Here is a 26,643-nt window from a genome sequence, read left to right as displayed (position 1 = left end):
ATAGACTGGCGCGAGCTAATCTGTGTGGCTGGCGCTGCTTGCCTAACCGGCTGTAAATACATCGGTGACTACCCCTCCGAGTCGGTCTCTTTCTCGAAACATATTTGGTGGAGTTGTGCGATCCCCGTCCTCGCCACGGAACTCCGAAGCGGACGCTCCCTCGCGGCTTACAACATGACCATTCAAGACTCGGCTACATCCTCTCCAATCGCCCGCCCTTCTGCCCGGCCTGCCAACCCAGTGCCCGCAACAACTTTCGTGACGCTTCCCATGCTCAAAGACCCCGGCGTGTTCTCGGGCAGCGAGGGTTCCGACGTCGACCAGTGGTTACGCCTCTACGAACGCGTCAGCGCCAATTAAAGGTGGGATGCCACTGTTATGCTCGCAAACGTCATCTTTTATCTCGACGGAACCCCTCGTGTTTGGTTTGTCAACCACGAGCATGACATAACAAGCTGGGACAGCTTCAAGGAAAAGATCCGTGAGCTTTTTGGTAACATCTCTGGTTGTCGTGAAGCTGCGAAAAATGAGTTGTCGACTCGCGCACAATCTTCCATGGAGCCCTACATCGGTTACATTCAGGCTGTCCTCTCACTATGCCGCCAAGCTGACGAAAACATGTCCGAACCTGAAAAAGTTGCGCATATCCTAAAGGGTATCGCCGACGATGCGTTCAACTTTTTGGTATTCAACAATGTGTCATCTGTTGATGCGATCATTCAAGAATGCCACCGGTTCCAACAAGCTAAAAGCAGACGCATCTCCCATCAGTTCCAGCGCCTCACGAACACCACTGCGACGTCCTCATGTCTCGACAAATATCATCCACCAGACACTTGTGACAACTTGACGCGAATCGTCAGGCGGGAACTTGAAGCAGCTGCTCCAGCTAAGGTGGGACCAACGTCCCCTGACCCCTCTCCTCCAATTACGTTGCCTCTCATTCAAGCAGTCGTCCGGCAGGAAATCGCCAGCTTGGGAATTCACTCTATCTCACCGCTTCCCCGCACCGACTACAAGCCCCAACACACGCCTGCACGCCCCTTCCCGACCAGCTCTCCCTCAACGTTCCGTAATCCGTCCGCATGGCGAACACACGATGACAAGCCGATCTGCTTCTCGTGTCACAGAATCGGGCACATTTCTCGCCATTGCAAAAGTCGCTGGGGTCCTCCAGCACAATCGTCCTCTCGTCCCTTCTATGCACGTCCTGCCTATCGCCATGAGACCAGCCGCGACCATTTTGCCCAGGAACCTGCTTCGGAACACCGCTACTCCCGCTCTCCATCCCCCCAGCGTCGCCAGTCTCGTTGTCGCCAGTCTCGTTCTCCACAGCCCAGCCGACCATCTTCCCCCGCCTTCCCACGAGGTTCCCCGACGGAAAACTAAGTGTTGCAGCCCCCGGAGATGGCGCTGCATCGCTCGGACTGACCGAAAATCCTCTTTTGACGATACCGACAAAACAAAACCTTGTAGACGTACAAGTAGACGGCATACATGTCACTGCTCTTGTCGACACTGGCGCTCAACTTTCCGTGATGACGAGTGATTTTCGCCGCAAGCTCAAGAAGGTTCTCACGCCTGCGACCACTCAGTTCGTCCGTATTGCAGATGGTGGAGCATCTATCGTTGGAATGTGCTCCGCTTGTGTGAGCGTTGCGGATCGACACACAGTTGTTCTCTTCACCGTCCTTGATAAATGCCCTCACGTAATCTTAGGCCTCGACTTCTTGTCCGCGCATTCTGCCCTCATAGACTGTTCGACCAGTATGCTCTGTCTACACTTACCCGCAACAGAACCTCTTGCACAACAGCAGAGTCGCCTCTGCACAATGGGACACGTGCGCCTCCCTCCACAGACACTGACCTACATAGAGCTCATCTCAATACCACCAGTTCCCGACGGTAACTATGTACTGACCCCTATCACCGATGTCCTCATAAACCGTGGCATTACATTACTGAACACCATTCTGTCCGTCGCAGGAAATTCTACGTGCCTCCCAGTTGTCAACTTTAGCTTGACACCTCAAGTTCTGCCACAAGGGATCTCTTTGGCGTTGCTCTGCACCTTAGAAGACAATGCGGTAGACGTTTTCGCGATGGCCGCTCCTTCTGACCCTCACGCTCAACATCAATCTGCCACTTGCTCCGACAGCGCTATTACGTCGATGATCGCTTCCAACTTAACGCCACAGCAAACTGATGAGCTCCACTGGGTTCTGCTGTCCTACATCGATGTTATTGACATCAGCGGCCGTCCGTTGGGGAAAGCTACCGGTATGAGCCACCGCATAAACACTGGTAATGAGCATCCTATTCATAGGTGTCCATATCTGGTGTCGGCAGCCGAGCGTCACATTATCCAAAGTGAGGTCGAAAAAATGCTCGCCAAGGACATCATTGAGCTATCCTGCAGTCCTTGGGCTTCTCCTGTAGTGCTAGTCCGCAAGAAAGACTGTGCATGGCGTTTCTGCGTGGATTATCGACACCTAAACAAAATTACCAAAAAAGACGTCTACCGTCTGCCACGAATAGATGATGCGCTTGATTGCGTCTATGGGTCCCACTATTTTTCCTCCATAGACCTTCGTTCGGGCTACTGGCAGATAGAGGTAGATGAAATGGACCGTGAAAAGACGGCATTCATCACCCCCGATGGCCTATATCAGTTCAAGGTCATGCCCTTTGGCCTTTGTAACGATCCAGCCACCTTTGAACAAATTATGGACTTCCTGCTCAGAGGATTCAAATAGTCTGCCTGTTTGTGCTACTTGGACGACGTCATCGTCTTTTCACCAACATTTTAAACTCATATAGAGGAGCGCCTCTCAGCCATCCTGGAAATCTTCCGTCACGCTGGCCTGCAGCTCAACTCGTCCAAATGTCACTTTGGACGCCATCAAATCACAGTGCTTGGCCATTTAGTAAACGCCAACGGTGTACAGCCAAACCGGCGAAAATCAGCGGCGTCAAAAACTTTTTTTATACCATGATCTGCGAAGGATGTATGCAGCTTTATCGGACTATACTCCTACTTCCGACGCTTTGTGAAAAATTTTGCGCCCATAGCGAGGCCGCTTACGCAGCTCTTCAAGAAAGAAGTCCCATTTTCATGGGGCTCCGAAGAGGCTTCTGCGTTCTCGACTTTCGTCGCTCTTCTCACTACTCCTCCGATTCTGGCACACTTCAACCCTGCTGCCCCTATGGAAATCCATACAGATGCAAGTGGACATGGCATTGGTGCAGTGCTGGCTCAGAAACAACATGGCCATGATTGAGTTATTGCATATGCCAGCTGCCTCCTATCCGCCCCTGAACGTAACTGAATGATCACAGAGCGTGACTGCTTGGCTCTTGTATGGGCGGTGGCGAAATTTCGACCTTATTTATACGGACGCCCATTTTCAGTAGTTACCGACCACCACGCACTCTACTGGCTCAACTCTCTGGAAGATCCATCAGGCCGCCTTGGTCTCTGGGCTTTGCGCGTGTAAGAGTTTTCCTATTCGGTGGTCTACAAATCTGGCCGCTTACACCATGATGCCGATTGCCTCTCCCGGTACCCTGTCGACGAACCTGAGGACACTGACGAGCCCACGGATAACTCTATCTTGTCAGTGTCCGACTTCCTTAATATTGGGGAAGAACAGAAGCGTGGTCCAGAGCTGCTTGACATCATCGGCCGTATGAAATCCTCCCCAAATGGTGCTTCTGTCCGCTAGTTTGTCATTCAAAAGGGTGTGCTATACCGTCGCGATTTCCGACCAGACGGGCCCGACTTTCTCATTGTTGTGCCTAAGCATTTGCGCCGCTGTGTTCTCACTGAACTTTACGACGGTCCCACGGCTGGACACCTTGGCTTATCCCGCACGTACGTGTGTGTCTGGCGCCGTTTCTTCTGGCCAGGCCTTGCTCGCTCGGTACGTCGATACGTCGCCACGTGTGACCTATGCCAACGTCGTAAAACACCGTCACTGCTACTCGCTGGCCATCTTCAACCAATTGACAACTTTACGACGCTCCCACGGCTGGACACCTTGGCTTATCCCGCACGTACGTGTGCGTCCGGCGCCGTTTCTTCTGGCCAGGCCTTGCTCGCTCGGTACGTCGATACGTCGCCACGTGTGATCTATGCCAACGTCGTAAAACACCGTCACTGCTACCCGCTGGCCATCTTCAACCAATTGACAAACCCGCGGAACCATTTTACCGTGTTGGGTTAGACCTGCTTGGTCCCTTTCCTACATCAACATTGGGAAACAAATGGATAACCGTTATTACAGACTACGCTACACGCTACGCTATTACGCGAGCTCTACCGACCAGCTGTGCAATTGACGTCACTGACGTCTTGTTACGGTACGTTATATTGATTCACGGTACTCCGAGACAGCTTCTCACAGACCGTGGCCGCACATTTCTATCCCAAGTCATCGCCGACATTCTGCGTTCTTGTTCCACGCAACACACACTGACAACCGCTTACCACCCTCAAACAAACGGCCTCACGGAACGATTTAACCACACTTTAACAAATATGCTCTCTATGTATGTGTCGGCTGACCACCGAGACTGGGACCTTGCCTTACCCTACGTATCTTTCGCGTATAATTCATCCTGTCACGACACAGCGGGCTTTTCGTCGTTCTACTTATTGTACGGAAGAGAGCCGACTTTACCACTGGACACAGTCATCTCAGCTCACTCCTCGTCCACCAGCTAGTACCATATTTACACGATTGTAAGACGACCCTTTTTTTCAAATTTGACAATCCAATGTTGAGGGGTCGTTTTAGAATCGAAATCGAACCATGTACCTTAGAATCGAAATCGAACCATGTATTGTCATCTCGAATAGTTTCCCGCTCAACCCAAAGCGCATAGTTTTCCGCATGCTTATACAAAAGCTTTTCTTTTTTTAGCATCTACTGCGCGCATTACGAGTGCCTTTATGACGAGCACACGGCTCTTGAGGGAGCACCGGTAATCGATGGAAGAGCCGCCGTAGGGGGGTATTGGTAGTTGACGGAAGAGCTCCTCTTTGTGATACAATTTTCTAAGCGGGCGCGTCGCCGCGTGCTCTTGTTGCTTGTGTCCACGACCGGCTCTCTCGAGTCACTTCTGTCTGACATGAGTGCCGTAGGCTCGAAGAACACTCGGCGCTCGTTTATGGCAGCGTTTAAGCGGGCTGCTATTCTCATCCTGCGCCGCGAATACGAGTGGATTTCGTCAGGAACTTAAAAGTGTGGCAGCTTGGGCTAGTTCTTGGGCGTGTCTTTCGTGTCCTTCTTGTCTCTGTGTCGTCGTTTTGTTCTCGCGCTATAACTATTCGTCAGGAAGCCGCGAACTTACGCCAAGCGGGCATGTGAGGAGAGCCTCCCTGGCTACTGTGTGCGGGTGGTTCCTCTCCGCATGGGCGGCTGTCCCACGCGATGCCGTGGTGTGGTCGTTCGCGAAGTGTGGACTCACTTGACGACGACGTGCTGTGGGACTGCAGCAGCAATGACGGCAGCAGCACCAGCGAGGACGAATCCAGCGACGATGAATAATCCTCCGCAACCACGTGAATAAATTTCCCTTGTGTAAAATGCGCGCGTTCTTTTTTTTTTTTTTTTGAGATGCGATTTTGGGGGGGGGGGTCGTCTTACATTCGAGTCGTCTTACAATCGTGTAAATACGGTATGTCCGCGACGCGATTGCGTGAGCCGATCATGCCCGTCAGCTCGCTCGCGCTCGGCTGATGGCGTTGCAAACCAACCAATGCCGTCGGTACGATGTGGAACATAGAGATGTACATTTCGCTCCCGGTACCCTCGTTTTACTCTGGTCCCCTTATCGTCGGCTGGGCCTATCAGAAAAGCTTCTTTCTGTCTCTTACACGGGACCTTACCGTATATTGCAGCAAGTAACAACTGTCAGCTACGAGATCAGCCCCATCTATCCATCATCATCTACTTTGCGGTCCAGTGATACTATACACGTCTCGTGGATCAAGCCCTACAAGAATGCGTCAGATAACGACCTTTAAAGCACCGGGACGGTGCCTTTGTCGCAGGGGGTCGTGCTACGTGCCAGTGCATGGAGTTGAAGAAGACAAAGCGGATAGACTGGCGAAAACTAATCTGTGTGGCTGGCGCTGCTCGTCTAACCGGCTGTAAATACATCGGTGACTACCCTTCCGAGTCGGTGTCCTTCTCATAACATATAGTTTTCTGTATATACACTAGAGGTAACTCTTGCGCTAGTGTCTATGGGAGCTGCAACACATAGCGCTTCAGCGAGGATGGGAATTATGGGTAGTACACGGATTTGACCAGTCTTCGTACTTTACGTTCCTTTTGGCTTCACATGGCTTGAAGCTGCCTTGTCATGGAACAGCATTCGTCAAATATTCAGTCATTGCGCTTCATCACATTAATCTTTTGGCTTACCATTTCAAATCGGGTCACGGAGTTCAAAAGGGTTTATTTTTTCTTTTGAAACAAAACCAAGACAAAGCAATAAACGAAGCCACAAGTGGGATTTGCCGCCCGCAAGTACAAAGACTAAGCAAGTCCGTGTACTACCCATCATTCCCTCGGTTGCTGAATGATTGCTGCACCAGAGTCCCCTCTTGTTAATTTTAGGAAACTCTATAGTTCGAATTACCGAGCATGTCTGAATTATCAGTGTCTGATTTATCGGTCGGCGTCTGTATAGAAATATGCACTGGCTCTCGGGAAGTTTTGATTGGTTTTAAATTGTACTGGTGGCCTAGTTGGTCGATGATTATACCATATATAGTTGGACCTGCTCATGATGAACTCAAACATGCCGCAATAAGTGGTGATTATATCTTTAGTTTGTTGTTTGTTGTGGAGGTGCTGACACCCTCTGTAAAGTTGTTTGTGCTGCGTGGTGCATGTGTCTTGCCCAAAAGCCGCATTTCGGGTTACAACTACCGGGTGGTAGGTGGTGGTGTGTTCGCGAGCGTTAATCACCACTATCATCATCATCATGGTATAGTGGTAGCGGTGACAAGCCTTGGTAGCGGCGAGTGAGAAATAAGCTGGGCTCTTCTGTGCATGGTGGTTGCCACGAACAATTGTCTCTAGCGTGGGTCCCCAGTGCGTGGCACCGCGGGGGCTCTTATGGTAAGTCAAGACTTGGCGGTACCGCCTTGGGTGTGTTATTGTGTTTGTCATGTCTTGAAGTGTATGGTAATATTGTGTAAGGATGTCTTCGCATGCTGATCACGATTGATGTTATATTAATTCTGCTGACAATATTGTCGTTCTAAAATTAGTTAAATAAATATGTGTGTGTGTATCGTTTGGTTTGTTGCGACTGTGTGTGCTGCGTCCTTTCACTCTTAAGAGCTTGGCGTGGCGCTCGCTCGCCATTTTGAGACCCCACATTGTAGACTCATCCTTAAAAACTGGCACTTAGTGACTGAATCGTTTTTTTTTTTTTGTGTAATTTTTTAAGTGCCAACAACCCTTGTGGTGACGTTAGGCCTTTCTGTATATTAAGTGTCACCCACTTTGTTCATGAGGGAATTAAACCATGTTCGTAATGAACTCACACCATTCCATTGAAGCGTGGTATCGCCACATTTAACTAATCATCCCTGCCTATTTGCCTGTAGCTTGTCGCTTGCTGGGCTCTCACCGTTGGATGCCAGGTTGTTTGCATTCTAAAATATGCACACATGTGTGTGTTCAGGCATTCTTCATTCCAGATTGTGCTCGTGTGAAACACGTAGTTCATTAAACATGATAAAGACATTCATTTTGTGAGCAGCGCACAAGCGGCCTTCCACAGTGTGGCAATCTTGCAAATGGCAGCATGAAGTACTTGAACCATAGTTATTTCATGTGGCTTAAACACGTGCAGCCAAACAGATATCTGCAGATACTCTCATAAGATTGTTATCGATGAGTCAAATCGGCACGTTCATCGCCACCCACCACCTCATCTTCGATATTTTCTGATGCTTATCTGTGAAGGCACCGCCACATTTCTGCGGAAATCGTTATCATTCACCGACCAGCTCTTGCCATTACCAAATGGTTGGAAAACCTTTGTGGCACATTGTGGTGTTAGTAAATTAAGGGACGCAGAGAACTTCTGTGCGACAAAAAGTGATCGCTTCTGGCATTTGTGGCTTGTCGCGTTCAAAGGCCTTCTTTGATTCACTGTCGGCGGTCCTTAGGTGTCGAATCGGTGTCAGAAAGCTGACTGCAAGTTTTCATGCTGCCCCTTATCCTTTTTTTTCCTCACTGCCGTTCTGCCAGTGAAGAGATGCCTAGAAAGTTAGTGACTTTGCTTGCAGTGTCCGAAATCTGCTTTGTCGTGGTATACGATGTCATCCCGAGTAAACTGACTACATGCAACTCTGGTACTTTCGGCTCTAAATATTTTTCGTAGCCTCAGCTCTAAAATATGCTACAGTACATGCAGTTCTGGGCTTGCATGGGCTAAGCTGAATGTGTTTTCTTCTCTTTCAGATGGGCTGCCCGAGCAAGATAATTCTTCATTACGATTTTTGTCCTGTGGAGCAAAAAGTTGACAAAAAGTCTAAGATCAGCCTCGAGTGCACAACTATGCTTAAAAAGTTGCTCAGCCTTGCAACAGTCATGTTTGCTGAGAAGAATAAGCAGGTGAGCAGCTTCTATGAATTATACGTGCTGTACATGTGGTATCTGTTATATTTCTGCTCCAGCGTTGATTTTAGTTCATTCTTTAGAGGTCGTTAATCACTTTTCCAGGTAATCATTCACTGGCCTAATTGTCAAAGCTCACCGACTGACAAGTCAATTGTGACGAAATTTCTCAAATTTTTCAATTAAGAGTAGAGTTGCTGGCATTAGCCACACACCCTCGGCACTTTTTATCATCTGTTGTCTAGCTAAGAGCATTGGAAGCTACACCGACGGCGATGATTAGAAGGGGCAAGATGCTACATCAGTGCATGTGATGAATTTGAGTGTCTGTGACGAAATGCGTTCTCTCAGACCCTATAGGGTTTTGGTGCATTCTAGTATTGCTCCTGTGTGCGTGTATTTTGATGACAAGTGCACGTGGGTGTAGCCTTGGTCTGTTCTTATTCAGTTTAATCTATAGGACACAACCATTGATATATTTCTGAATGCTGTCAGTATGTCATGCGGGGATACACTGGCAGCCACACCAGCATCTGCCACAGTACTATACGACACTGCTGTAAATTTTTGTGGGTCCATTATTTGCTAGCTCTCAGTGTTCAGGCAGGCCGTTTTTCTTTGTGTCGATCACTTTAACTATGAAAACTGGGGGCCACTCAGCCATACAACCACTCAGTTTATCGCTTCGGTCTTCCTTTGTAAAAACATTGAAACTTCCTTGCATTCAAATCACGGGTAATGCATATTGGCCTATTGAGGTTCAGAATGCATGGTGTTTTATGAACATCAAATTGCGAAAATCGCAATGCTTCATTATACCGAGAATTTTATATTATCGGGATTTTTATGATATCGAGACTTGGAATTTGGGTTAACTAAATTTCTGAGGCCAGGGCGTTCACACTTTCCTTTTTGCCTAGGGTCCCTTGTCGCCACCTGCTGGCAGATGTGGCAGCGGCACTGGAGTAGGAGGAGGGCGAGGCATTGCGAGTGCAGGTGGCACACCTCCTTCTGGTAAAAGTGGCGGTGCATCCGGCGGAGCACGTGGTGCCGCAAACGTCGGAGGCACCCCGCCCTCAGGCAAAAGCACGGCGAGTCGCGCCCTGGGTCGTAGCCCGTCTACACGCACGTCACAGCGGCCCACGTTGCAGCAGGTACAGCAGGCGCAGGTGCTGGAAAATGCAGCCGACGGGGCGTCGGCCAGCTCGGGCACTGGCACCGACCAACATGTATTCGTGGTCCCCATGGGGATGGCACCACGGGCTCACAAGCAGGCTGGGGTCCCGGGACTGTCCACTAACATCACACATCAGGAGCAGCTGGATGTGAGTTCCCTTTGGCTGTATTTTTACCCAGCTAGGCTAACTCTTTCATGCATATATGTTTGATTCTATGTAAATATAAAGTAGTGTTGAAAGAGAGAGTGCAAATGAAAGTTGGGCCACAGATGCGATGTACCAAATGGTTAAACTACAGTGGACTCCCATTAAACGAAACTCGCTTAAATGAAAAAGCCGCATAAATGAAACTATCTAAGCACATTTGGTTGATCTATATATTTAATAATAAAAAGTTCCGGGTAATCGTAAATTTTTTTCGCTTACATCGGTTAAATGAAACTAAAAAAGGCAAAATTTATGAACGGCAGAAGTGGCCACGGCAGTCTAGCAACCATGAAACAAATGCGGAAGCTAGCCTAGCCAAGCCAATCCAGCGATCACACATGTCCGCGCACACCGAGCAGGAAACGATCCAGCTGGTTTCCATCTTTTTTTGTTTCCATCTCGTCGTAAACTTGAGATGGAAACAAAAAAACGGCAGCACAAATCACTTTTGCTCGCAACGAAAGCAAAAATCAATCAAGAACCTGACCGCTACGACCTATCGAAGACAGAAATCGGGAAGAAGTTCAATATTGATTGATATGTGGGGTTTAACATCTCAAAACCACCATATGATTATGAGAGACACCGTAGTAGAGGGCTCCAGAAATTTTGACCACCTGGGGTTCTTTAATGTGCACTCAAATCTGAGCACACGGGCCCACAACATTTCCGCCTCCATCGGAAATGCAGCCGCCGCAGCCGGGATTCGATCTCGCGACCTGCGGGTCAGCAGCCGAGTACCTTAGCCACTAGACCACCGCGGCGGGGCGAAGTTCAATATTCCCAAGTCCACACTGTTGAGGATACTCAAGAACAAAGGGAAGATTGAAGAAGCTGTAAGGCTTGGAAGCTTCGCCATGGACAGAATCCGGATGAAAATGGCGGCGCACAAATAAATTGAAGATGCTTTTTTTCTCTGATTCAAGTGTGTGCACAGTGCGAACTTCCTGATCAGCAGCACCATTTTCGAAGAAAAGGCCAAAGAGATTGCTACTCGCATAGGGATCGAGCACTTGCGGGTGAGCGATGGCTGTCTGAGCCGTTTTAAAAATTGGCATGGCGTTGTCTTTAGGATAGTTTTTAGAGAAAGTGCGGCTGTAAACAGAAATATTTGTAAGCAATATTAGCAACATTTTTCTTTCTAATCGACTATAGTGTATTGTATATTTCAAATTGTTTTTGTTCAGTCAGCCACAGTTGGTGCTCTTGAAATAAAGTCGTATTTAATTTATTTTTTAGCCTTTGCCTAAATGAAACTTCTCATAAATGGAACAATTTTCTTTGCTCCTTCGAGTTCCGTTTAAGAGGCATCCACTATATGTGTAATCACGAGTGTGTGTGCCATGCTCAGTAGTATACAGCTTATCTTTATGTCTGGCAGTGTTTTACAGCGTAAGCTGTTAAGAGCTCACAACAACAGTCGCTTCTGGTGAAGTTGTCACCCACCACTGAAGTTTGTGCAGCTATAGTGCGTGATGAGAAAAAAAATATTGAATTGGTCTTGGAACACAGTGCTCTGTGGGGCAATTGAGTGTTGTAGGGCCACAGAGCCACACCAGTGCTTGGAATTTATCTGAAAAAGTTTCTGTACAGGCATTATGTTGGGTGAAAGGTCACGTCATCCACTGTACTATTATAGGGCAAAACGGGGAAATCACACCAGGCGTCACACAGTGTGAATTGCACAATGAGTACATAAAAGCTTTACAACATTTATGAAACGCTGTCCCATACTTCTTCACAGTAATGATTGCCACCCACAGCATCAACGAAGTGTATCGTAATTACTCGAGTCTAACGCCAACCTTTTTTCCGGTTAAGCGAGTTTATAAATCGCATGCGCGTTAGAATTGAGTACGGAAAAAAAATGAATACAGTCATTCTATTGCCATCAGCATCTTCAAAATAGCCGCCCCCTACGTGGGTCGACATGGCATGTCGGCCATTTCTGACTATGTGTTTCCCATGTGCGGCACTTCGTACGTGTACTGAAGAGTTTGTCATCTTGTAGTGCATTATCATCGATGGCATGGAAGGGCCGACTCCAAAAACTCGAGTGCACCACGATGCCGCTTTTAAAAGAAAAGTCATCGCGTGTGCAGAAACGGACGGAAATCGGGCCGCATCGCGGTCGTTCGGTGTTCCCGAAACGTGCGTGCGGGACTGGCAGAAACAAAAGCAGAAGATTGTCGACAGCAAAGCTTCACGCAAAGGCTTCAGTGGACAACGGCAGGGTCGGTTTCCGCAAATTGAAGAGCTGCTCGGCGAGTATGTGCTTGAACAGCGAGCGGCACAGCGGCCCGTGACGACAGAACTGCTCCTAGTGCGGGCTATGCAGTTAGCCTTAGAAAAAGGGCTAATGCGGAGCCAGTTTAAAGCGAGCAGGTGCTGGCTAACTATCGTTATGATGAGGAAAGGCTTTTCCCTCCGATGGCGAACGGGCATATGCGAAAAGTTTCCGGAGGAGTACGATGAAAAGCTTCACAGTTTTCAGAGGTTCGTCCTAAACTTGCGGCACAACAACGGCTACCTGCTTGGGCAAATCGGGAATGCCGATCAGACGCCTCTTTACTTCAACATGCCCGGCACCACAACCGTTGAGAAGAAGGGGGGCGAAGCAAGTTCGCGTGCTGACATTGGTCCACGGTAAAACTATAGTGACGGCAATGCTCTGTTACACGTCAGATGGGCATAAGCTTCCCCCATACCTCATATTTAAATGGAAGACGCTCTCAAAAGGAGTCGTTTTTTTCGAGTGGTGCGATTGTGCGGGCCAACAAGAAAAATGGGTGCGCATTGCAATCGATGTCTTACGTCGATGTCTTACTTTTTTTTTTCGTCGTGGAAACCGGGTGCGGGTTACAATCGAGGGCGCGGTAAAATCGAGTAAATACGGTACTATATGCGTCAAATAAAATGCGAACAGCGGCAAGCTTTCATGGTGGTATAGAGCGCGCTGTCCACTTATCGCCATAGACAGGCACGCATGTATGTGCAGAGCTGCCGAACAGGATGCACGAGCCTGTCAATCGTGATAACTGGACGGTGCGCACTATATTATCGTGAAGGCTTGCCACTGTTCGGCTTTCATTCGACGCTGATACAGTTAAAGCTGGATAATCGATGGAAAATCGATTATCTGAAAAATCGATTTCTGGAAAATCGATGATTTCCCGGAAAAGTTTGTATAAAAAGGTTTTCGTTATATGCAGGTTCGGTACGAAAATTCGGAAAATAAACGCTCAAATGAAACAAAAGGGGGACTGAAGGCAGAGCTAACCCCAAACACTCATTTCACAGTAAAGAACTGCGTTATTATTGCATGCATGAATGGAATATTATTACATGAAACATAAATGGAATATTCCACTTCGTTAATTGCAAACTTTATACAGTTCGCCCAATTATAATGATGCCAGACACAACAATCTATCAGTTATAATTCTGGCACGCCGGTACGTGCCAGAAGAATTCAGCGAGGAGAAGACAACCACACACAAAGCACGAGATAGTAACGTCTGTTCTGGTTTACGTCTGCCAAAATGGCTTCGAACAAAGTAACGTATATTGCCGATTATAAGTAAACTCTGATTATAAGTCGTTCCACCAACACAACCCCTTCTAGGCAAAAAAGAAAAAGAAAAAAAAAGAAGTTCACTTTGAACACAGCCTCATGCCGCGGCCATAGTGCACCACTAAGTGTTTCAGAAGAGGGAGGAATACAAAGAAACATTTGATTATGAAACATTGCTTTTCACTTGTCGCTTCAGAGAAAGATTCAGAAGTCACGGTCATGACCATCGTGTGAGCTACTGCTACTGCTCGCCGTTGAAAAGGGTGCTGGTGGTACTGAGATGCCACTCATGAAAAATACCACGTGAACCGTGTCGTATCGGCTGGCAGTCCATACCAGGCGTCATTAACATGCTTTCCTCAAAGAGCTTAGTATGAACTCGGTTAGCGGGATGCACATATCCTTCGCGACATTTGGTGCTTTTGTTTCACTATCATCGTAGCACACTCGGCCTCTCGCTTCTCTGGTCGTGAACCTAATCTCGTATTGCTCCTCAACAAGCTGGGTATCGTTTAGACTTCAGTCCGTGGAAGGAATGGTGTGTCGCAGCGCACACGAAGATCTTGGTCCGTTGTTTTCTCCATTCCCTCACGAAAACTTTTCCAACACAACTGCGCAGAAGATTGCTTGCCGCTTGAAAGCAGTTGTCCGGTTGACGGTGTAGCTGTGGCATTTTGGCGTCTGTTGTGCAGCTTCACATATTATGCACACCACTGTTTGTGAGGATATGTGCAGAAATGGTGAACAGGCGTGAGCGCAAAAAGACTTGAAGACGCTTGTGGGCGCATGCCTGGGTGCATGTGACTAATCATGTGGTTTAGTTTCCCGCACAGTGTTGCCAGCCCACACGGCGCTGCCAGCTCTTTTGTGGAACGCCCACGGTGCTTCGCGGGATATCTAAATTGCCTGGGTGCATGTGTCTGGTCATGTGGTTTAGTTTCCCGCACAGTGTTGCCAGCCCACATGGCACTGACAGCTTTTTTGTGAAACGCCCATGATGCTTCGCGGGATATCTAAATTTTTTAATTGCCTAGTCAGCAAGCGCTGTTAACACACGCTGTTAGGGCACGCTGCTAAAGCAAGATACGCATGTCAAGCCTTTCATGAACGATAAACATCACGTTCTTTTGCGAGCAAGAAATGCATTTAAAGTTTTTCGCGACAGATAAATTTATGTTGCATTGTTAGTGAGTGATAAACGTATGTCGAGTTTTTTCATTATGCGGCGAGTACCGGTGTTGTTGCTGATCTCACCCAACAGACGCGCTGATGCGGTGGCACTATCATTTCAACCGTAATGCCGTTGGCGGCGCGTCATGAAAAAAATGCTGTATCTCCGAAGCGCCATTGCTCCTCGCGCCACCATAGCTTATCTATACCGTAGTTTCGCGATAGTCATGACTGATCGTAAAAATGTCCAACCCTGAAAGCAGCGTGCCAGCATTGGGAGATATCAGTTACTGCGACTCGGTTGCCTTTGTGGCTTATGTTATCGATGCGTTGAACAGCAGTGAATGTTAGGACGACGTTGGGCCCCTCAAAAAAGCCGATTTTAGATTCTTTGTATAGGTCGACTTTGATTATAGGTCGACCCCTGAGCTTTGGAAGGCCATTATATGAAAAAAAGTCTACTTATAATTGGCAATATATTGTCACGGGGTCGTGACGTGGCCAAAGACAGGAAACTTCGTGTTGGGATTTAACTGTTTATTTGGGCGAACCTGTGCCCAGTAAAGGGAAAGTCTAATTACAGCAGCAGTCTTGCACAGATAGCAGTCTCGGACTGATAGCGGCGAACGCAGCGTCGGCCTTCGATCAACAACTGACAAGCGGCGAAGCGCGTCGGCATTTATACCCTTGCCGTCGAATGTTCTAGCGTTATCGCTGGCGGTGGCGTAGGTTCCAGAACAATCTGTACCGTTCGCACAGTGGGCGTGATCTTATCGAAATGATCTACTACAGTCCGGAACCTTCTCGAAACCTGCAGGCGCGGTTTGCGCCGAGAATCGTGTGGTGTTTCGGAACGATAACAAAAACTTGTGAAATGGAACGTGGCGTTGCCCCCCTCTGAAAAAAGGCATCGTCCCGATGCTTTAACTAAAGATGAAGGTACAATAATAATGCAAGAAAGTACAATTAATAAATTACAATACAACAATAATAAAAACACTGTTTAAGTTTGTTAACGTGCATGAAACGGCTTGAGGCGCGCGACATGGACGACTTCAGGTCGCGATCGGCGTCGTTGAGAGTTCGTGATGCCGTCGGGGACAACCTCGTAATCAAGTGGGCCGAGACGTCGAACCACCTTGTACGGTCCGAAGTACCGTCGCAGAAGCTTTTCACTTAGTCCACGTCGGCGTATCGGCGTCCACACCCAAACACGTTCACCGGGCTGGTATTCCACGAAGCGTCGTTGAAGGTTGTAACGGTGGCTGTTGGTCGTCTGTTGATTCTTGATACGGAGACGCGCAAGTTGTCGGGCTTCTTCGGCGCGTTGAAGGTACTCGCTCACATCGAGGTTTTCTTCGTCGGTGACGTTGGGCAACATGGCATCGAGCGTCGTTGCCGGGCTCCTTCCGTAGACCAATTTGTATGGAGATATCTGCGTCGTCTCCTGCACCGCCGTGTTGTATGCGAAGGTCACATACGGAAGAATGGCGTCCCACGTCTTGTGTTCGACATCGACGTACATTGACAGCATGTCGGCGATCGTCTTGTTAAGCCGTTCGGTGAGGCCGTTGGTCTGTGTGTGGTACGCTGTCGTCCGGCGGTGGTTTGTTTGGCTGTATGCCAAGATCGCTTGAGTTAACTCGGCAGTGAATGCCGTTCCTCTGTCGGTGATAAGGACCTCCGGGGCGCCGTGACGTAGGACGATATTTTCGACGAAGAACTTAGCTACCTCGGATGCACTGCCTTTTGGCAGGGCTTTTGTCTCGGCGTAGCGGGTGAGGTAGTCGGTAGCTACCACGATCCACTTGTTTCTGAAAGCCGACGTCGGGAACGGCCCCAGTAGGTCCATACCAATCTGCTGGAAAGGTCGGCAAGGTGGATCAATTGGCTGCAGAAGTCCCGCTGGCCTTGTCGGCGGTGTCTTGCGTCGCTGACAGTCCCGGCATGTCCTCACATAACGAGTGACGTCGGTGGTAAGACGTGGCCAGTAGTACCTTTCTTGTATCCTCGCGAGCGTGCGGGAAACACCGAGGTGCCCTGCCGTCGGATTGTCGTGCAGGGCCTGCAGGAGTTCTGGTCGCAGAGCTGAAGGCACCACAAGGAGGTACTTAGCTCGAAGCGGTGAAAAGTTTTTCTTTTGTAGAAGACCGTTTCGTAGAAAGAACGACGCAAGTGCGCGCTTGAATACCTTCGGGACTTCGGCGGTCCTGCCTTCGAGGTATTCTATTAGGGCTTTAAGTTCCGGGTCGGCCCGCTGTCGTTCAGCGAAGTCGTCGGTAGTTATCGTTCCCAAGAAGTAGTCGTCATCCGAGTCGTCGGGTAGCGGTTGGTCGACAGGCGCACGAGAGAGACAGTCAGCGTCGGAGTGTTTTTTGCCGGACTTGTAAATGACAGTAATGTCATATTCTTGAAGTCTCAGGCTCCATCGTGCGAGGCGACCTGAAGGGTCCTTCAAGGTGGCTAGCCAGCACAAGGCGTGGTGGTCGCTCACAACTTTGAAGGGCCTGCCGTAGAGGTAGGGGCGAAATTTCGACGTAGCTCAGATGATGACGAGGCACTCCTTTTCTGTTGTGGAATAATTTGCTTCTGCTTTGGATAGCGATCGGCTGGCGTAACTAATAACCCTTTCAAGTCCATCAGTCCTCTGCACAAGAACGGCGCCAAGACCTACGCTGCTTGCGTCAGTATGTATTTCTGTCTCGGCGAATTCGTCGAAATGGGCAAGTAACGGAGGCGTCTGGAGGCGATGTTTAAGCTCCTGGAAAGCGTGTTCCTGTGGCGTTTCCCGCTTGAACTCCGAGTCGGCCTTGGTAAGGTTAGTGAGAGGATCGGCGATGCGGGCGAAGTTTTTCACGAACCGCCTATAATAGGCGCACAGGCCCAGAAATCGGCGCACGGCCTTCTTGTCAGTGGGCGGCGGGAAGTCGGCGATGGCGGCTGTTTTTTGTGGATCGGGACGAACTCCAGACTTGCTGATAACGTGCCCCAGAAACAAGAGCTCCTCATACGCAAATCTGCACTTTTCTGGCTTCAGTGTGAGTCCGGACGTCTTGATGGCTTGAAGTACAGCTTCAAGGCGCCGAAGATGCTCGTCGAAACTCGAGGAAAACACGACGACGACGTCTAAGTACACAAGGCAAGTCTGCCACTTCAATCCTGCCAGTACTGTATCCATAACGCGTTGAAAAGTTGCAGGCGTTGAGCAAAGGCCGAAGGGCATCACCTTGAACTCGAAGAGGCCGTCCGGTGTTATAAACGCTGTCTTCTCTCGGTCTCTTTCGTCGACTTCGATTTGCCAATAGCCAGTCTTGAGGTCCATTGACGAGAAGTACTTGGCGTCATGGAGCCGATCAAGTGCGTCGTCTATTCGTGGGAGAGGATACACGTCCTTTCTTGTGATTTTGTTCAGGCGGCGATAATCGACGCAGAAACATAGGGTCCCATCCTTTTTCTTCACTAACACCACGGGGTATGCCCACGAACTCTTTGACGGCTGGATAATGTCATCTCGCAGCATTTCATCAACTTGTCTTTTCATTGCCTCACGTTCTCGCGTCGAAACCCTGTACGGACTCTGACGGAGTGGTCTGGCATTTTCTTCGGTTATGATTCGATGTTTCGTGATTGGGGTCTGCCGAATTTTCGATGACGACGAAAAGCAATCTTCGTATTGCAGGAGCAGGGCCTTGGGCTGTTCTTGCTTATCGTTCGGAAGTCTGGGATTGACGTCGAAAGCTATGGGAGGGGCTTGGTTCCTCTGAGCAGGTTCCGCAGAATCGGCGAGGGCGAAAGCACTGGTGGCTTCGACAATTTCTTCTATGTATGCGACCGTTGTTCCTTTGTTCACATGTTTGTACTCATTGCTGAAATTCGTGAGCATAACCGTTGCTTTGCCTCCCCGCAGCTCTGCAATTCCTCTTGCGACGCAAATATTTCGGGTGACCAACAGATGCTGACTGCCTTCAACGATGCCTTCCAAGTCAGGTGATTTAGGAGCGCCGACTGAAATAATGACGCTTGAGCGAGGCGGAATGGTGACTTGTTGTTCCAGCACATTCAAGGCATGGTGTCCTGACGGTGTGCGCGGCGGTAGTGCTTCTTCTGTGGATAACGTTATCGACCTTGTTTTTAGGTTGATGACAGCACCATGGAGGCATAAGAAGTCCATGCCAAGGATGACATCTCTCGAGCAACGCTGTAGGACTACGAAGTCTCTAGGATAAATACGGCCGTTAATGGTGGCTCTCTACGCTGTGCAGATTCCTGCAGGCGTTACGAGATGACCTCCGGCTGTGCGGATTTCAGGGCCTTTCCAAGCTGTCCTAACTTTCTTTAACTTCGCGGCCAACCACACACTGATGACAGAATAGTCGGCTCCAGTATCGACGAGAGCAGTCACACTGTGGCCGTCGATAAGAACGTCGAGGTCGCTAGTTCGCCGTCTCGCATTACAGTTAGGGCGTGGCGTCGGGTTACGGCTGCGTTGGCTTGTTCCGCTGCTTCTATGTTGCGTCGTCCGGCCACCTTCGGTAAGTGAGCTTTTGCCTTCAGGGCTTTGCCTGGTTAGTGTTGTGTTCAAAAAGCTCCGTCGCGTCGGCGTCGTCGTCGGAAAATCTTCGGTAGTTCGTTGCACAGCAACCGCACCTCCATCGGTTGCTGCCCTTAGTTTCCCGGATACTGGCTAGGAGACCGGCCCCGCGTTGGGCCAGAGTACTGCCGGGCGTGCGGTGACATGCGGCGGCTGGGCGACGGCGAACGGGAAGGACTTCGTGGTGTCCACTGAGTTCCTGCCAGGTAGTCGGCGATGTCACGTGGCCAATCTCCTGGCTGCGGACGCGGTGCATTGACGGCGAAGCCACGCAGTCCCATCTGTCGGTACTGGCAACGGCGGTATGTGTGCCCGGCCTCGCCGCAGTGGTAGCAGAGCGGGCGGTTGTCAGGTGCACGCCAAACGTCCATTTTCCTCGGTGCACTGCGCTGGCCCGCTGGGGAACGGTAGGACTTCGGTTGGGGTGGTGGCGGCGGTGGCGTCTGGCGACGGAAGTGTGACGGGGCGGCGTTTTGGCGTGGACGGGGAGGAGCGTTGTGGCGCACTGCAGCGGCGTAGCTCATAGTTTCTGGCTCGGGCGGCGGTGTTTCGGGAATTCGAAGCGATTGCCGGACTTCTTCTCGCACAATGTTGGTGATCGAAGCCACTTGAGGCTGCGCCGAAGGCAACAGTTTGCGCAGCTCTTCCCGCACGATCGCTCGGATCGTTTCACGCAGGTCGTCGGAGTCACTGGCTTCAGCAGCAGCGCATTCTGGAGTCAGGCGACGATTATACTGTCTGGTGCGCATGTCCAGCGTTTTTTCGATGGTGGTCGCCTCGGATACAAATTCTTGGACGGTGTTCGGTGGATTCCTCATTAGTCCCGCGAAGAGCTCCTGTTTGACCCCTCGCATGAGGAAACGAACTTTCTTTTCCTCAGGCATGTCTGGGTCAGCGTGACGGAATAGGCGGGTCATCTCTTCTGTGAAAATTCCAACCTTTTCATTTGGTAGCTGAACCCGGGTCTCGAGTAGAGCAGCGGCCCTCTCTTTGCGAGCGACGCTTGCGAACGTTTGCAGAAATGCGCCGCAGAAGACATCCCACGTTCGGAGCGTGGACTCCCGATTCTCTAGCCAGGTCCTTGCGGTGTCTTTCAGGTAGAAGTACACACGACGGAGCTTTTCTTCGTTGTCCCAGTGGTTGAGGGCGGCCACACGGTCGTATGTTTCTAGCCAGGTTTCCAGGTCTTCAAACGATGAGCCATGGAACGTTGGTGGTTCCCTGGGTTGATGAATGACGATCGCGGGCTGGGACGCTCCGGTTGTCATTGTCGCTGCAGTCGAGGTCATGGTCTCTGTCTTTCGCGCCTTGTCTTGTAGAAGGCCGTACTCCGGTGGGAGACCTTGCTGTCGGCGGCTCGTTCGCTGCTCTTGGTTGGCGTCGGTGTCTTCTCCGCGACGGGGGCTGGGTTCACGGCTTGACGGGGGCGTCCGGTACATGAACGAAGCAGCACCTCCACCAGATGTCACGGGGTCGTGACGTGGCCAAAGACAGGAAACTTCGTGTTGGGATTTAACTGTTTATTTGGGCGAACCTGTGCCCAGTAAAGGGAAAGTCTAATTACAGCAGCAGTCTTGCACAGATAGCAGTCTCGGACTGATAGCGGCGAACGCAGCGTCGGCCTTCGATCAACAACTGACAAGCGGCGAAGCGCGTCGGCATTTATACCCTTGCCGTCGAATGTTCTAGCGTTATCGCTGGCGGTGGCGTAGGTTCCAGAACAATCTGTACCGTTCGCACAGTGGGCGTGATCTTATCGAAATGATCTACTACAGTCCGGAACCTTCTCGAAACCTGCAGGCGCGGTTTGCGCCGAGAATCGTGTGGTGTTTCCGAACGATAACAAAAACTTGTGAAATGGAATGTGGCAATATCGTATATAACTTGTGGTATCAAAGCAACAACGTCTGTCTGCCTGTTCCCACAAATTGGCACCCAGACTTCACCTGATTGCTCTCGCGTCCTGATTTTCTCAACTCAGCCGCTTCGCTTGGCCTACAGCAGCCAGGTACTCAAACACTGCAGTCATGGCAGTCCTTCCCAAAGCCAGACAGTCATGACTTCTGTTGCCATCACCGCAACCCCACGGGCCCAAGGTTTCCGCTCTCAAGCTCCCCCAGTTTTTGTCATCGAACTGAGAGCTTTGGTTTATCACCGCAGAGTCAACGTTTCATCGTCATCAGCTCACTTGCAGCTTACCAAATATGACCATAATGTCTGAGTGCTTCCGCGTCATACTGCTGCGGACGTTGCGATGTTTAATTTTCTACTCAAGCCAATCACCCCTATGATCATTTAAGGAGACACTTATTCTGACTGTTCACCTGCTCATTGGCATTGTCTGCTTTCTTGTGAGATTTTATCTGTATAGTAATCAATGTGAGAGATGTGCGCAAATTTACTTTGAGACGCCGTGGTGAGAGGTTTACTGTGAAATACGTACTTAGATCGACTCTTCTATGATATAACGTAAGAGTGCGGTATACTCCCGCAGCGTCTGGTTCCAGGAAACAGGAGAGGCATGCGGCTGCGCACAACGCGGAAGCCGTTGGTGGTCCAACGGCCCCTACTTCCTCGTGCGGACAGTCGTCCTGTCACACTAGTGCAGCTACTGCCCTCAACCCAGGCCACACTGGCAGCCGTAGTGCAGCCCTTGGCATCGGATCCCCTGCCCCAAGGCAAAGGGATTGTCAAGCTCATTCATCCAGCAGGTAAGTGCTCCTGGCTGGGTGAAAAGAGGTTGTTGAAATTTGTAGTAATGCTATATTTGATGGGAGGCCTTACACTGATGTCTGTGCCTGCTTCAGAATGGGCGCTGTGGCACTGGGGAGGATACATTCTGGCTGTGAGAATAAGACCCTAGCTTGAAATGTGACTTGGCCTAAAACTGGAGCTCTGCGAATAGGAAAATTTTGGGTGCGAAGCAAATTTCTCTACTGAAGTGTGAGTGCGAAGTGAATCGAATACTTTTTGAATACTTCAAAGTGGAATTGTAAAAAGAAAGTTTAAAAGGATCTCTAAGCATATTTTTACGAGATAGCTACATGAAAGTGTTTCTTTTCGCTAGGTTGATGAAGCGCTGGCGGGGTGGTGTTTCATAGTTGTCTTATCAAGACAGAGGCAGTGCAGAGACCGAATTGTACTTATGTGTATGGTTTGCTACAACCAGAGTGTTGCCAACACGTGAAAGGCAAAGATACTATTTTCTCAGCTTCTCCTCGTCTTTCAACTTTTGTTGAAGTGCAGCTGATGTGGCGGGCAAGGGTGTGCTCCATTCCAAGTCCAGAGTTCCAAATTTGCCTCATAGACGCCAATATATAAGAACACATGAATTTTCGAATGCTAAACATCTCTGGCATCCGATTTTTTGCATTTTCCGCGGAAATTCAGGTCCGAAACAGCATTAATTGAGCCCCATCTCATCCACATGTACCATCTCTTGGTGCCAGCTTTTCCCGAGTAAATGCATTTGCCATCGTATTGGAGCCTGAAAGGCAGCTTTGCTGCAATACGGAAGTGTTAGGAGGTGAAGCATATTGAAAATTTGAAGGGGCCACTTTCAATCAAAAATAAATGTCTTTAAAAAGTTAAACCGTAGCAGAAAATGAAAGCTAGTTTCGCCGCAATATGAGTGTGTGATGTGGTGAAACATATTGAAAATTCGAAGTGGTCACTTGTTATCAGATATTGACTGTATTTGTCTTTGGGAAGTTCGAATAGATTCGAATGATAATATTGCTGTTGGAATTGAATCGAATAGCAAGCACTATTAACAAAATATTCGAAATTCGTTCGCACACTCCTACCTAAAACAAAATCATGCCTGTGAAAAATATGTTTTATTATACTAAAATACATCAGCCTGAAAAAATAAGAAGCAACATTTACAGCTTACCTTTTTTATTTAAGCATTTCAAGTTCTTCTCTGTGTGAGTAAGGGACGCAGCAATAAGTCGGCATTGAGATCATCAGCCAATACGTGCCTCACGTCGATACGTCTTCCGTACACGTACGTGCATGTAAACACATGCGGACTGTGCGTACTGCGCCGCGCTGAGCCTCTAACATGGCGGTATACACATGACGGCCTGCAGACGGCAGCAGTTTTGCGCAAGGTATATTCCTACTAGAAGCAGCTAGAGCTTCTTTTTTTTTTTATTGCATTGTGTACTTAATGATGTTTGCAGGAGACTTGATACTTTCACTCAACTCCTCCCAGGTCAAATGCAATTCATGCAGACTAAAACGATAAATGTCTACAATTTTTTCCACTTTATGGGGGTAGCGTATATTGCAGTCGTTCTTTGAAATACAAAAGTAAGATTGCATGCTTAGCACTGCGTATATGAGATAGCTATTATGACTCCAATTACATTTTATATTGCCCTGCACTTATTTTGCAAAAGTGGTAAGGGTGTAGTTAACCGAAAGTGTACAGGGTACTAGTTAAAGTCATGACACTGAAAGAAGTTCTGAAAACTCTCACTAGAAAATACCTTGTGTGTGGCACGTATCTTCACAATAACCAAAAGTAGCACAATGCCTCGTTTATGTTCAAGGCTTAACTGGCTGAAACAGACCGAGCCGGGCCCAAATGTTTGGGGCCCGGGCCGGGTACGGGCCATATTTAAAAACACCGGGCCGTGTTCGGTAAGGCCGGAGCATGCCGCTTTTGGGCCGGAAAAATCAATCTGTGCTGTGCGCTAGCCACTTCTCTTGCCCTTATTGTATTACACTAGCTTCCTTTTGAGCTGTGCTCCTTAAGGCTGCAGAACATAGGTTCACATTTTATTTTACTAACGATAAACAATTCCCAAAGCTGGCAAATGTGAGTCACGGGAGCTCTTTAATTCAGGATGCCTTCCTGTATATCATTTAGCAAACTTGCTGTCCCCTTGGAATTCAGCTAACGACGTTCCGCCATGCATTTAACTGCTAAGTTTAACCCCCAAGCACTTGTAGTGTAGTCAGCAACACGCATGTCAAGACTCATCACGAATTTTCATTGTTCTTTCAGCTGCCACGAGCATTGCAGGGGCTACATTCGACATGCAGCCTGTGCAAGTGCCACTGATCGATGCCAACAGTGTGGCAATGTCGGTGTCGCCGTCAGGTCATCCCATCACCACCAACAGCCCTGCTGTCATGGAGGCCACCAGCACATCGACTGTGCTGGTGGCCTCACAACAAGCTCACACGGTGGCTGTCGTTCAGAATGCGCCACAGACTACAAACCTGGTGGTGGACGAACCACCTGTCCTGACTCTGGCTGAAAGTGCAGAAGCGACCAAGGTAAGTAGTCGACCGCCTTAGGTCGGATGTGGAGAAAGCGTGCAGTAGTAAAGAGCCAGCTTTGTTATTTAAATAGAAAGTCGCAAAGTGAGAATGTGAGGTCAAAAACAGCCAAAATGCTGTGGCTTGTCCTGGTTTTGGCTTGACTTACACTGCTCAGTTCAAAGCACTCACTAGCTGCAGTTGACTTACTACGACCCTGGATTGAATGCATTTAGGGCAGTAAAGTGTCTGGCTCGATTTTCATTCATTCATATCATTCAATTATCATTCAATTTCATCTGCCGACGATTATGTAACCAAGGAGGCAACCTGCCATTGATAGGAAGCTGGTCTCTTTTGTATCAATGCTTCTTTAATCAGTATTCTAGATTTTTGCCATTAGGCAGTGGAATTTGAATGTAAAATTATTGTTTGTAGTGTGCGTGTTTTGAAACATGTTTAAAAGTGACGACGCTATGCATCATGTGTCACTTTATTTTTCGTCGCCTATAGAACCAGTCAACTTGTGTTTTGCAATGCCTAGACCCTCCTTGGAGATGCATTGGATGTTGCTTCTGTTGCTGCTGCTTCACCAGTCAGAGTCCAGCCCCTTTCACCACCAAACATTTCATCTTTACTAGACATTTCCTTACCTGAAAGTGAGTATGACAAACTAAAAATGTTCTTGGCCTTTGACTAAGACGAAAGTGTTGAATCAGTACCGTATTTACTCGATTCTACCGCGCCCTCGATTGTAATGCGCACCCGATTTCCACGCCAAAAAAATAAAAAGTAAGACATCAATTGCAACGCGCACCCATTTTTCTCGCTGCCCCGCACGATCACATCACTCGAAAAAACAACTCCTTTCGGGAGCGTCTTCCATTTAAATATGAGGTACGGGGGAAGCTTGTGCCCATCTGACATGTAACAGAGCATTGCCGTCACTGTAGTTTTACCATGGACCGATGTCAGCATGCGAACTTCCTTCGCCCCCTTCTTCTCGATCGTTGTGGTGCCAGGCATGTCGAAGTAAAGAAGCGTCTGATCGGCATTCCCGATTTGCCCAAGCAGGTAGCCGTTGTTGTGCCGCAAGTTTAAGACGAACCTCTGAAAACTGTGAAGCTTTTCATCGTACTCCTCCGCAAAACTTTTCGCATGTGCCCGTTCACCTTCGGAGGGGAAAGCCTTTCCTTTTCATAAAGTTGGTTAGCCAGCACCTGCTCGCTTTAAACTGGCTCCGCATTAGACCTTTTTCTAAGGCTAATTGCATAGCCCGCACTTGGAGCAGTTCTGTCGTCAGAGGCCGCTGTGTCGCTCGCTGCTCAAGCACATACTCACCGAGCAGTTCTTCAATTTGCGGAAACCGACCCTGCTGTAGTCCACTGAAGCCTTTGCGTGAAGCTTTGCTGTGGACAATCTTCTGCTTTTGTTTCCGCCAGTCCCGCACACACATTTCGGGAACTCCGAACGACCGCGATGCGGCCCGATTTCCGTTCGTTTCTGCACACGCGATGACTTTTCTTTTAAAAGCGGCATCGTGGCGCACTCGTGTTTTTGGAGTCGGCCCTTCCATGCCGTCGATGCTAATGCACTGCAAGTTGACGAACTCCTCAGCACACGTACGAAGTGCTGCACATGGGAAAGACACAGGCAGAAATGGCCCACGCGCCATGCCGACGCACGTAGGGGGCGGCCATTTTGAAATGCCGATGGCAATAGAGCGACCGTATTCATTTTTTTTTTCGTACTCGATTCTAACGTGCATGCGTTTTATGAACTCGCTTAACCGGAAAAAAGGTGCGCATTAGATTCGAGTAATTACGGTACTCTGACGGAATGGTTAGCTTGTTTTATTTCTTTTTACCGGAGTGACACATTTTTTTTACATAGCTACATTGCACCAGCCCCTCTGCATTGTGCGACTTCTTGCGAATTGCTCAATTTCTGTATTTTTCCTCACCATACAACTGTTATGTGGTTAAGTTTAGTGCCACCTTG

The 26,643-nt window shown here is 49.0% G+C and overlaps 1 protein-coding gene across 1 annotated transcript in view; it reads left to right on the top strand.

Annotated features, from left to right (window-relative positions):
• The window catches only part of crm (cramped chromatin regulator), a 68,833-nt gene that overhangs the window by 30,759 nt on the left and 11,431 nt on the right, over positions 1–26,643 (top strand). Inside the window, exons 11-15 of the mRNA XM_075875151.1 lie at positions 8,493–8,645; positions 9,569–9,973; positions 21,863–22,079; positions 24,386–24,660; positions 25,187–25,301. Of these exons, the coding sequence (XP_075731266.1) occupies positions 8,493–8,645; positions 9,569–9,973; positions 21,863–22,079; positions 24,386–24,660; positions 25,187–25,301 (1,165 nt within the window). The remainder of the gene's footprint in view (positions 1–8,492; positions 8,646–9,568; positions 9,974–21,862; positions 22,080–24,385; positions 24,661–25,186; positions 25,302–26,643) is intronic.

This window comes from Rhipicephalus microplus, chromosome 2 (assembly GCF_043290135.1).
Source record: "Rhipicephalus microplus isolate Deutch F79 chromosome 2, USDA_Rmic, whole genome shotgun sequence".
NCBI classification, from domain to species: domain Eukaryota; kingdom Metazoa; phylum Arthropoda; class Arachnida; order Ixodida; family Ixodidae; genus Rhipicephalus; species Rhipicephalus microplus.
Note: the sequence above shows the minus strand (reverse complement) of the source record. Positions and strands in the feature narration are given on the sequence as shown.